Raw genomic sequence first — 13,040 nt, forward strand, 5'->3', positions numbered from 1 at the left:
CCACCAGAAATCCTATACATGTAAAAGCTGGTGTACCGACCCGGCGACGTCAGCGTCAGCATCTGGTTGTCGGGCGGCCTTGGACCTCGCCTGGCCCGCGTCAAGGCCATGCCCGGGCCGGATGCGTGATGGCACGGGCTGCCCGCTGGCGGGTGTTGGTGCAGGGAAACTCCCTGGCCGGAGAGGGGAGTGGCTGAGACAGGTTCACGAGCGCGCCCAGCATAGCGGCTTTATTTACACTTTAATGGTGTTGGATCCCTGAGGTCCGGCACACACACACACACATACACACACACACACACACACACACACACACACACACACACACATGTGGCGCTGGATCGCTGCGGTCCGGCACACACACACACACACACACACACACACACACACACACACACACACACACACACACACACACACACACACACACACACACACACACACAGGGCTGTGGCCTACAGACACGGGAGCAGGACGCTGATTGGTTGGCAGGCTCAGTGGTAGTGTTGTAGTTGTGCAGCACAGCGCCAACTGCTGGCCAAGTGAGGGCGTGCGGCGTGGAGTGCAGGTGGCACAGCACCTCAAGAGAGACAGTTATGTTGTCAGAGGAATGAAGTTCATTTGGTCTGATGTGTGCTGCTCGTCAAGAGAGACAGTTCTGTTGTCAGAGGAATGAAGTTCATTTGGTCTGATGTGTGCTGCACCTCAAGGGAGACAGTTATGTTGTCAGAGGAATGAAGTTCATTTGGTCTGATGTGTTCTGCTCGTCAGAGGGAGAATGTGTGTTATAATTCCATGTACTGAAACAGCATCATGAGAGGTCATGAGACAAGCCTGGTCCTTTTCCACTAGCAGCTGGTGTCTCACGGAAACAATCCCTGACATTTACGCAAACTGAGCATACCGCACACACCTAGCAAAATGCTAATTTGTTTAGTGTTTGTTTGTACACAATAGTGTTTGTTTGTATGCAGTAGTGTTTGTTTGTACACAAGTGTTTGTACGCAATAGTGCTTGTTTGTACACAATAGTGTTTGTTTGTACGGAATAGTGTTTATTTATACACAATAGTGTTTGTACACAATAGTGTCTGTTTTTACACAATAGTGTTTGTTTGTACGCAATAGCGTTTGTTTATACACAATAGTGTTTGTACACAATAGTGTCTGTTTGTACACAATAGTGTTTGTTTGTATGCAATAGTGTTTGTTTACACAATACTGTTTGTACACAATAGTGTCTGTTTGTACACAACAGTGTTTGTTTGTACGCAATAGCGTTTGTTTATACAATAGTGTTTGTACACAATAGTGTCTGTTTGTACACAATAGTGTTTGTTTGTACACAACAGTGTTTGTTTGTAAGCAATAGTGTTTGTTTGTACACAATAGTGTTTGTTTGTATGCAATAGTGTTTGTTTGTATGCAACAGTGTTTGTTTGTATGCAATAGTGTTTGTTTGTACACAATAGTGTTTGTTTGTATGCAATAGCGTTTGTTTACACAATACTGTTTGTACACAATGGTGTCTGTTTGTACACAATAGTGTTTGTTTGTACGCAATAGTGTTTGTACACAATAGTGTCTGTTTGTATACAATAGTGTTTGTATGCAATAGCGTTTGTTTACACAATACTGTTTGTACACAATGGTGTCTGTTTGTACACAATAGTGTTTGTTTGTACGCAATAGTGTTTGTTTGTACACAATAGTGTCTGTTTGTACACAATAGTGTTTGTTTGTATGCAATAGTGTTTGTTTACACAATACTGTTTGTACACAATAGTGTCTGTTTGTACACAACAGTGTTTGTTTGTACGCAATAGCGTTTGTTTAAGCACAATAGTGTTTGTACACAATAGTGTCTGTTTGTACACAATAGTGTTTGTTTGTACACAACAGTGTTTGTTTGTATGCAATAGCGTTTGCTTACACAATAGTGTCTGTTTGTATGCAATAGTGTTTGTTTACACTATAGTGTCTGTTTGTACACAATAGTGTCCGTTTGTACACAATAGTGTTTGCTTGTATGCAATAGTGTTTGTTTGTACTCAACAGTGTTTGTACACAATAGTGTTTGTTTGCATGCAATAGCGTTTGTTTACACAATACTGTTTGTACACAATAGTGTCTGTTTGTACACAATAGTGTTTGTTTGTACGCAATAGTGTTTGTTTGTATGCAATAGTGTTTGTTTGTACACAATAGTGTTTGTTTGTATGCAATAGTGTTTGCTTACACAATAGTGTCTGTTTGTATGCAAGTGTTTGTTTGTATGCAATAGCGTTTGTTTACACAATAGTGTCTGTTTGTGGAGTAGTTTCCTGACATTTATTAAAGATGGAGATCAGTAGAAAATAAGGGGTAATAAGAATTGACCTTAAACAGTGTGTATTATGGTGTGTGTTGGGGAGAGGGGGAGAGAGGGAACCTGCTGTGCGGCTATGTTGTGTATGGTTTGTTTGTTTTTGTTTTGGTGTTGTGTGATAATGTAGTGCTACTTGCTACAGTGTATTATGGTATTGGCTTAAATACCCAGTGTAACTGTCATTTTGCACTATGTTTTAAAATAAAAAACTGTGAATTATAAAAAAAAATAGTGTCTGTTTGTACACAATAGTGTTTGTTTGTGTGCAATAGTGTTTGTTTGTACACAACAGTGTTTGTTTGTATGCAATAGTGTTTGTTTACACAATACTGTTTGTACACAATAGTGTCTGTTTGTACACAATAGTGTTTGTTTGTGCACAATAGTGTTTGTTTGTATGCAATAGTGTTTGTTTGTACACAATAGTGTTTATTTATAGGTTTTGTAATAGGTTTGTTTGCTTGTACGCATTGGATATTGGTTTGTCTGTACACATTAGTGTTCCATGCTACAGTAATGTTAGCTTAGTATTTGTAAACTAAGGTGTTTAATGTTTGTTTTATGTTTGCGCTACACTAAGATGGTCAGTGTTAGTTTAATGCTAGTAATGTTAATATAAGCTTTGTTACCACACTGTTTGTTCCCCATGATAGTATAATGGCAATAATGCATTGACGTGTCTAATGTTAGTTGGATGTGGGAAATGGCCTGTAGAGATAGCCTTTATAATTCAATGTTTACTCTGTTAAATTACTGTATTAGGTAAGCCTGACCACAACAGGCAGTATGAGTGGAACTGAGTAGGTTAGAGAGCTACGGAGTGAGTGCTGAGATTGATTAACATGGCTGCTCCCTTGAGAGGGGTTATCTGAAACAGTACTGGGCAGCTGGACATGACTAGGCTTCTCCACATGTCTAGGCTTCTCTCTCCACATGACTAGGCTTCTCCACATGACTAGGCTTCTCTCTCCACATGACTAGGCTTCTCCACATGTCTTCCAGATGACTCGGTTGCTGTTCCGTGACGTGACGACGCTGGCCGTTATCGAGCTCTCGCCCAGGAGCTGTGTGGCATCAGCCTGAAGTGGACACTCTTGCGCTGGGGTGTATTTCTGCTGTGTGACCCGTCTCTCTTACTTCTACTGTGGGTAAAGTATGCAAACACACACACACACACATACACTCACACACACACACACACACACACACACACACACACAACTTTTGGCTCTGGCAAACCTATATCTGATAGCTACAGCTATCGTATAGTCATTATGCCAGCAGAAAGTCCTTGATGAAGGTGTCAAGTTCCTCTACTAACACACTCCTTTTGTAGGAACCTACAGTACATTGCAGTGGCTGCTGCTGAATCTCCCCAAAGCCAGTTGGGGTGGCCTGTCCAACCCTTGGAGAGTCCAGGCTCAGCTCTGACCAGCGGAGCCGAGACCCATGACCCATGTCTCTGTGCTTTACTGTGTGGTTGTGTAATAGGGTTTTAGCTTTCACATTATCACCCTGAGACTCTCGACATCACTGTGAGAGTTCCAGCCCTGACCCGCTAGACTCATATTAACATGAGAGTTCCATTTATGTGAGAGACTATTTACGTGAGAGACTATTTACGTGAGTTCCAGCCCTGAGACTCATATTAATGTGAGAGTTCCAGCCCTGACCCTCTGGACTCATATTAACGTGAGAGTTCCATTTACATGAGAGACTATTTACATGAGAAACTATTACCGTGGGAGTTCCAGCCCTGAGACTATTAACGTGGGAGTTCCAGCCCTGAGACTCATATTAATGTGAGAGTTCCAGCCCTGAGACTATTAACGTGAGAGTTCCAGCCCTGAGACTATTAACGTGAGAGTTCCAGCCCTGAGACTATTACCGTGAGAGTTCCAGCTCTGAGACTCATATTAACGTGAGAGTTCCAGCTCTGAGACTATTAACGTGAGAGTTCCAGCTCTGAGACTATTAACGTGAGAGTTCCAGCTCTGAGACTATTAACGTGAGAGTTCCAGCTCTGAGACTATTAACGTGAGAGTTCCAGCCCTGAGACTATTAACGTGAGAGTTCCAGCCCTTAGCCCTGCGCTTGGCCTCACGGCTGCTCACACCTCTCCTCTGGTCTCCTCTCTTCATCCCTCGTTCATCCCCTAGCGAGCCCTGACTAAGCGGCGGGCGGCGGCCTGCTGAGATAGCCTCGGCGGAAATGCTTAAGAGGGCTGGCGCGAGCAGCGGCGTTTAAAAATAACACACTTAGCTCCCCATTAGGCAGCAGGGTCTTGTTGGCAAACACACACACACACACACACACACACACACACACACACACATACAAACACACACACACACACACACACACACACACCACACACACACACACACACACACACACACACACACACACACACACACACACACACACACACGCTGGGGGGTTATAGAGGGTGGGCACCATCTGAGCGAGCAGCTGCCAACCCAAATGCCCCTCTGGGGCGGCAGGCAGGATGCTTCACCATATGCCCATAATGCCCAACACCTCCCTCACTTCTCACATTAAAGGCTTCACCATATGCCCATAATGCCCAACACCTCCCTCACTTCTCACATTAAAGGGGATGCTTCACCATAATGCCCATAATGCCCAACACCTCCCTCACTTCTCACATTAAAGGGGATGCTTCACCATATGCCCATAATGCCCAACACCTCCCTCACTTCTCACATTAAAGGCTTCACCATTATGCCCATAATGCCCAACACCTCCCTCACTTCTCACATTAAAGGGGATGCTTCACCATATGCCCATAATGCCCAACACCTCCCTCACTTCTCACATTAAAGGGGATGCTTCACCATAATGCCCAACACCTCCCTCACTTCTCACATTAAAGGCTTCACCATATGCCCATAATGCCCAACACCTCCCTCACTTCTCACATTAAAGGGGATGCTTCACCATATGCCCATAATGCCCAACACCTCCCTCACTTCTCACATTAAAGGGGATGCTTCACCATAATGCCCAACACCTCCCTCACTTCTCACATTAAAGGCTTCACCATAATGCCCATAATGCCCAACACCTCCCTCACTTCTCACATTAAAGGAGAACTTGGCAACTATTTCAACTTAATAAACCCGTTTAGAAATCATTTGTTTGATTAAAGGATCGGTTCCGGTGGAAATGGTGACCTTCTCCACTCTCCCTAGAGTCCCCAGGGCGAAAACCAACCTTGCAACATTGGGACTTACCGTCCTGGTAAGAGATACTGTATGAGGAACAGGAAACTCGTTTTAATTGTTTCTTTCCTTGTAGCATCCACATTGTTCTGCTGAACTTGTGCTAACCGTTTCGCTACATTGTAAACAAGTCCATGTGCTTTATCATTACTTTTTTCCATTTTTTAATAAGAGATAGCATGCACACTTTCTCCTGCAGAAGGGGAAATGTAGCTGATGCTGTCCATACAGTGAAATCAAACATTTAAGACATGTTCACTAGCAGAGACTAATGGCTTTCTGATCAATGACTAACACATGAAGCTATAGGGACTAATCCTACCATCAACAACACTGACCTATTTCTTGAGTGAGAACCAATGCACATGATGGATAACTTTTTATGTCTATTTTATTTGTTCTTGAACAAAGTGTGTGTGTGTGTGTGTGCTATGTATTCTTGAACAAAGCCAAAGAGAGTCATCACGTCTGCAAAAAAGGTGCGTTTATTCAACAGTATTCACAATGACATCACACACTCACTCATTCACCTGAAACAAACACTGATCTTGTCCTCACACACACACGCGAGTCCTCCAGCATTCAGAGCACTGATCTCGTCCTCACACACACTTTGTCCTCCTGCTTCCTTCTCTTCCTCAGACTTACCAGTGCCCACTGGAGTCACACACGCTGTGCTCTCAGACGCAGAAGCGGGCCAGACGAGGCCCAGACGAGGCCCGGACGCGAGCCTGAGATGTGCCCTTACTGAAGCCGGATGGGACGAGGAGGACAAAGGGAGTGCCCAAACCCAAGATGGCCGCCTAGTCCCTCTTTTGCCACTTGCCCCGTCCTGCCCCAGTATCTTCTGCCCTTCCTTCCCACGTTCTGTTACCCCTCATGACAACATAACTGAATCCTTCTGATCCCTCTCTCTCTCTCTCTCTCTCTCTCTCTCTCTCTGAACAAGTCCTCTTCTCCAGTCAAAGAAGAGGCTCCTTTTTACACACGTTTTTCACAGAAAAGTTGTCCACCCCCCCGAGCGGACCCCCCAACTATACAGACTCCAGCATAGTCACACCAATACTCGTGTTATGCTGATTATGATTATCTTTGTGTTGCATTGAGATCAGCTGTGCCTGTGTAGCTGAATAGGATACACATCCCCACGGTGGAGCCTTTTGATTGGAGGAGAGTGGGCACAGGAAGTCCCATTGTGGATGAAGCGGAGGCATCCGTAAGCAGCATGTTCATGTAAGTATCAATCTCAGCTTATGTGGACCATCGCCACATTTATCTAACTTGTGTACACAGTTAAATCTCTTATTCCTATAGAAAATATATATTATACATTCAAATTCATATTATATATTAACTTCATTTGAACTAATTATCATTTCATTTAATCATTTAATCTGACTAAATGATGACATTTTAAAGAATGCATGTTTTTCCAGGAACCAGGGGATAGAACTGCATGTACATTCAGAAATGCAATTATTTAATCATGTAATGAGTTGTATGAAATAAAATGAAAGAAATGAAAATGTAACTGAAGTAATAATTGAGAAACCACACGTTTGCATACTGATCATTAGGCACAATGTACTCAAACTACTGTACCGCAGTGTGTGTGTGTGTGTGTGTGTGTGTGTGTGTGTGTGTGTGTGTGTGTGTGTTATTGTGAGTGTGTGTGTATGTGCATGTGTGTGTGTATGTGTGTGTGTTATTGTGAGTGTGTGCATGTGTCTGTCTGTGTGTTATTGTGAGTGTGTGCATGTGTGTGTTATTGTGTGTGTGTGTGTGTGTTATTGTGCATGTGTGTGTTATTGTGTGTGTGTGTGTGCAGTGAATTTTGCCCAACTCTAACACTCAGCCCAAACAGTGCCACATCAGCAGAATGCAAAGAAACAGAACAACAAAAACAAAAACAAAAATCTCATTTTCAACCAAACTGAGAAAAAAACTGAAATAAAATATGAATTAAGAGGGCGAGACAGACTGACCAGCAGCTCCGTCCACCGAAACATCAGTTATAAAAAAAAAAACAGCAATACACACTACGGTGTGGTATGAAACTTCAGTTAAAGAACAGAAAAATAAACCTCACAAAAAACCCAAACCGACCTGAAGCACCAACCGATCATTAACAAGCAGTTCTCTCTCTGTCTCTCTGAACGAGAACAGTTACAGTAGTCTCATATTGTTTAGGGGCAAGAACAGTAGTAGCCTCATCATTTTAGGAGCCGTTCTCTCTGGACGAGAACAGTAACAGTAGTCTCATATTGTTTAGGGGCAAGAACAGTAGTAGCCTCATCATTTTAGGAGCCGTTCTCTCTGTCTCTGGACGAGAACAGTAACAGTAGTCTCATATTGTTTAGGGGCAAGAACAGTAGTAGCCTCATCATTTTAGGAGCCGTTCTCTCTGTCTCTCTGGACGAGAACAGTAACAGTAGTCTCATATTGTTTAGGGGCAAGAACAGTAGTAGCCTCATCATTTTAGGAGCCGTTCTCTCTGTCTCTCTGGACGAGAACAGTAACAGTAGTCTCATATTGTTTAGGGGCAAGAACAGTATAGCCTCATCATTTGAAAAACTGATTTAAAGCTGTTCTGGCCAACCTGAGTTATAGCAGCTAATTCCCGTCAGCCAGAGCTCCTGGGTGTGCAGTGCAGTATGTGTGGTAATATTGATGCAGCCAGAGCTCCTGGGTGTGCAGTGCAGTATGTGTGGTGATATTGATGCAGCCAGAGCTCCTGGGTGTGCAGTACAGTAGGCCTATGTGTGGTAATATTGATGCAGAATGCTGCAGCAGCACTGAGTGTGTTAATACAGCGATAAGATAAATCACTGATAATGGTGCCGAACTTAGTTTCACTATCTTTGTGAAGCACAGACCGCCCCACTGAGATCTCCACTGGGCTGCATGGTTATTGCTGCGCTATATCATTAGTGGGTTATTGGGGCGCTATATTATGATCATTAGTGGGTTATTGGGGCGCTGTTGGGGTGTCTATGGTACGCTAATGACGAGGAAGTACTCTAGGACCCAGCGGAGCCCAGACCTCCCGTCCCCTCCCCTACACTTCCATAAGGTTGCCACGGTTACGTTAACACATAAAACACAAAACATCTCTTTTAAATAAAACAAACATACATCTAATTCCTCGTGTGGTAGCCTACTGACAATGCAGCTTTTCTTGGGGAGGGGGGGGACCTAGAGAAAGCCTGGTTCCCTATGAGTCCCACCAAGGCCTCGTCATGGGGGGGACCTAGAGAAAGCCTGGTTCCCTATGAGTCCACTCCCCACCAAGGCCTCGTCATGGGGGGGACCTAGAGAAAGCCTGGTTCCCTATGAGTCCACTCCCCACCAAGGCCTCGTCATGGGGGGGACCTAGAGAAAGCCTGGTTCCCTATGAGTCCACTCCCCACCAAGGCCTCGTCATGGGGGGGGACCTAGAGAAAGCCTGGTTCCCTATGAGTCCACTCCCCACCAAGGCCTCGTCATGGGGGGGGGGGGACCTAGAGAAGGTTCCCTATGAGTCCACTCCCCACCAAGACCTCATCCTGGGCCGCTACTCAGCTCATCTGTCTGAGTAAGACGACCCCTTCTGACAGACTGCAGGGTCTCTCTACCCCACAGTGACCTGCCCGGCCTGGTGCAGTACCAGCACATAAGAGGTTAACTACGCGCCTAAGGCATACAGCAATGCTGTACTTACACAAACCACATAAACAGCACATAAGAGGTTAACTACGCGCCCAAGGCATACAGCAATGCTGTACTTACAGGACAAACCACATCAACAGCACAGCATGTGGTGTGTGTGTTTCTCACACACAGGGACTATGCATCATATTAGAGTGCTGTGCAAAAGGAACTCATAAAGTATAGTATAGAATAGTATAGTATAGTATATTACGTAGTATTGGTGGCAACCTCATTGGAGCGCAGGAGAGCATTAGAGAACGAGAGGCATGGAAGAGGCCTGGAGAACTTCTCTCATCCTACACAACTCTAATGCTACAGCGTGCAGTGGTATATACTGTAAATACCAAGTGCTATGTGGTATACTAATACTACATCCTGTGCAGTATCAATATACTATGTAAAACTACATCCTATTGTGAAAAACAAAACAAGGTTTTGTCCAGCAAACCGAACCCTGACCAAGTGTGACAAGGCTGTAACAGGGAGCACTGAAGTATAAGACAATCTGTCCCTCAATGTGAGAGTCACCAGACAATCTGTCCAGCATCTAAACTCAGGCTGCTAAGCTACTGTTCTCATGGAGTCATCCCTATGTCCCCCTATGTCCCCCGGGTCTTATGTTCCCCACTCGAGGAACATAGGACCCTTTTTCAGAAAAAGGGTCCTATGTTCCTTGTTTTCCCCCAAAAGGGTCCTACTGTATGTTCCCCAGTCACAATACATACCAGGGAACATAGGACGCTTTTTCAAACGGGTCTCCTGGGGAACATATAGGACCCTTTTAAAAAAGGGGGGGGATCCTATGTATGTATGTAGGTATGCTACTGTTTTCATTAGCATGCTGCTAACCTGTTCTCATTGGGAGAGCAAAAGGAGTCTGTTAGCATGAAGCTAACCTGTTCTCATTGGGAGAGCAAAAGGAGTCTGTTAGCATGAAGCTAACCTGTTCTCATTGGGAGAGGTAAATTGAGTCTGTTAGCTTGAAGCTAACCTGTTCTCATTGGGAGAGGTAAATGGAGTCTGTTAGCTTGAAGCTAACCTGTTCTCATTGGGAGAGGTAAATGGAGTCTGTTAGCTTGAAGCTAACCTGTTCTCATTGGGAGAGGTAAATGGAGTCTGTTAGCATGAAGCTAACCTGTTCTCATTGGGGCAGCAAGTAACACACTTGAGCTAAAATGAGGCTGTTAACTTAAGGCTAAGCTAATCTATTTCCACTGGTGCAAACTGGAGAAACAAAGGAAGCAAGCAACTCAAGCACACACACTGCATGCCTGTAACATCCTCTGTGACCGATCACTTCAGTGCCTGAACAAAAAACACTTCAGTTGTCTTGAACAACACACCTCTGATCAACTGCTGACTCTATGACAGCACACAGTGGATGAGCAGCAGCCGCAACATGGGGGAATTAAAATAAAGTGTTCAAGGAACAAATAGAGTAAACCGTAAGAGAGAGGGTTATATAGCGGTTTAGTGTTAGAAATGGGAAGATATAGCAGGGAAACGGAGAGCGATTGAGAGAAAAGATGCTGTGATGGTGAGATAAGGGGGTCGCTGGTGATCATGGACTTCTGATGGGTGCAGATGAGGTGGGGATTCCGTCACACCGGATTGGCCAAATAAACTGGATGGGATCAGGGGGATTCCGTCAAACCAGATTGGATGAGATGGGGGGATTCCGTCACACCGGATTGGATGAGATGGGGGGATTCCGTCACACCGGATTGGCCAAATAAACTGGATGAGATGAGGGGGATTCCGTCACACCGGATTGGCCAAATATGGGGGGGAGGGGGGTGCTGACCTCACCTGTGAGGATCGCAAAAAGCAGAGATCAGAAAACACACTCTCTAATGCTCCCAGCACATAACACACACACACACACCACATACACCACACATACAGTAGACACACACCACACACACTACACACACACACACACACACACACACACACACACACACACACACACACACACACACACACACACACACACAGAACAAGGAAACTGGAGAACTTCAGGGCATGTTCTAACATGACTACACAAAAACTGGAGAACTTCAGGGCATATACTGTAGGCCCATGTTCTAACTCTACACTGAGCATGTTCTAATACTCCTACACAAACACAGGAGCTGTTCTGAGCATGTTCTAATACTCCTACACAAACACAGGAGCTGTTCTGAGCGTGTTCTAATACTCCTCCACAAACACAGAAGCTGTTCTGAGCGTGTTCTAATACTCCTACACAAACACAGAAGCTGTTCTGAGTGTGTTCTAATACTCCTACACAAACACTAGTGAACATTAGAGAATGTTCTAACACTACTAAACAAACACTACAGAACATCAGATCATGTTCTACTGTAACTCTACTGCACAAACACTAGAGAACATCAGAGAATGTTCAAATACGACTGCACAAGACAGGAGCCGTTCTGAGCATGTTCTAATACTACACAAACACAGGTGAACATTCTACTTGCCTAAACACTTAAACAGGAGAAGTGTGTGTAGGGATCACCTCTACTTGCCTAAACACTTCAACAGGAGAAGTGTGTGTAGGGATCATCTCTACTCTACATGCCTAAACACTTCAACAGGAGAAGTGTCCAGGTCTAGATTAATGGAGTGCACATGTGTGCACATTGTGCCCATTCAAAGTATGTTATCTGCGTGTGTGTGTGTGTGTGTGTGTGTGTGTGTGTGTGATGACAAACATATTGTTTATGTAACATGCTTAAGCTTGGGCCTTCCCCCACCCCTTTCCTTTTTACATAAGGCAGCACGACTCCTATAAAAAGATGACCCCTCTGCGCACCACACACACACACACACACACACACACACACACACACACACACACACACACACACACACACACACACACACCACCTCACGTCTTGATTTCTAGCAGCAGCTGTCTTCGCTCTGCATCAGCACAACACATGCCACACACACACACACACACGCCACACAGCTCCCGACCTTTCCCTTACCCAACACACACACACACACACACACACAGAGACACATTATGCCAACCCCTCAGCATAGTAGCCTTGCTTCTACACCCACAGCATAATACACACACACACACACCCACAGCATAATGCACACACACACACACACACACACACACACAGCATAATGCACACACACACACACACACACACACACACACAGCATAATGCACACACACACACACACACACACACACACACACACACACACACACACACAGCATAATGCACACACACACACACACACACACACACACACACAGCATAATGCACACACACACACACACACACACACACACAGCATAATGCACACACACACACACACACACACACACACAGCATAATGCACACACACACACACACACACACACACACACAGCATAATGCACACACACACACACACACACACACACACAGCATAATGCACACACACACACACACACACACACACACACACACACAGCATAATGCACACACACACACACACACACACAGCATAATGCACACACACACACACACACACACACACACAGCATAATGCACACACACACACACACAGCATAATGCACACACACACACACACACACACACAGCATAATGCACACACACACACACACACACACACAGCATAATGCACACACACACACACACACACACACACAGCATAATGCACACACACACACACACACAGCATAATGCACACACACACACACAC

At 44.8% G+C, this 13,040-nt stretch overlaps 1 protein-coding gene across 1 annotated transcript in view; it reads right to left on the minus strand.

Moving 5' to 3' along the window:
- Window positions 1-11,063: 11,063 nt before the first annotated feature.
- The window catches only part of c16h4orf54 (chromosome 16 C4orf54 homolog), a 14,151-nt gene continuing 12,174 nt past the window's right edge, over window positions 11,064-13,040 (minus strand). The window contains exon 2 of the mRNA XM_062516095.1: window positions 11,064-11,111. Within this exon, the coding sequence (XP_062372079.1) occupies window positions 11,064-11,111 (48 nt within the window). The remainder of the gene's footprint in view (window positions 11,112-13,040) is intronic.

This window comes from Sardina pilchardus, chromosome 16, assembly GCF_963854185.1.
Source record: "Sardina pilchardus chromosome 16, fSarPil1.1, whole genome shotgun sequence".
NCBI classification, from domain to species: Eukaryota; Metazoa; Chordata; class Actinopteri; order Clupeiformes; family Clupeidae; genus Sardina; species Sardina pilchardus.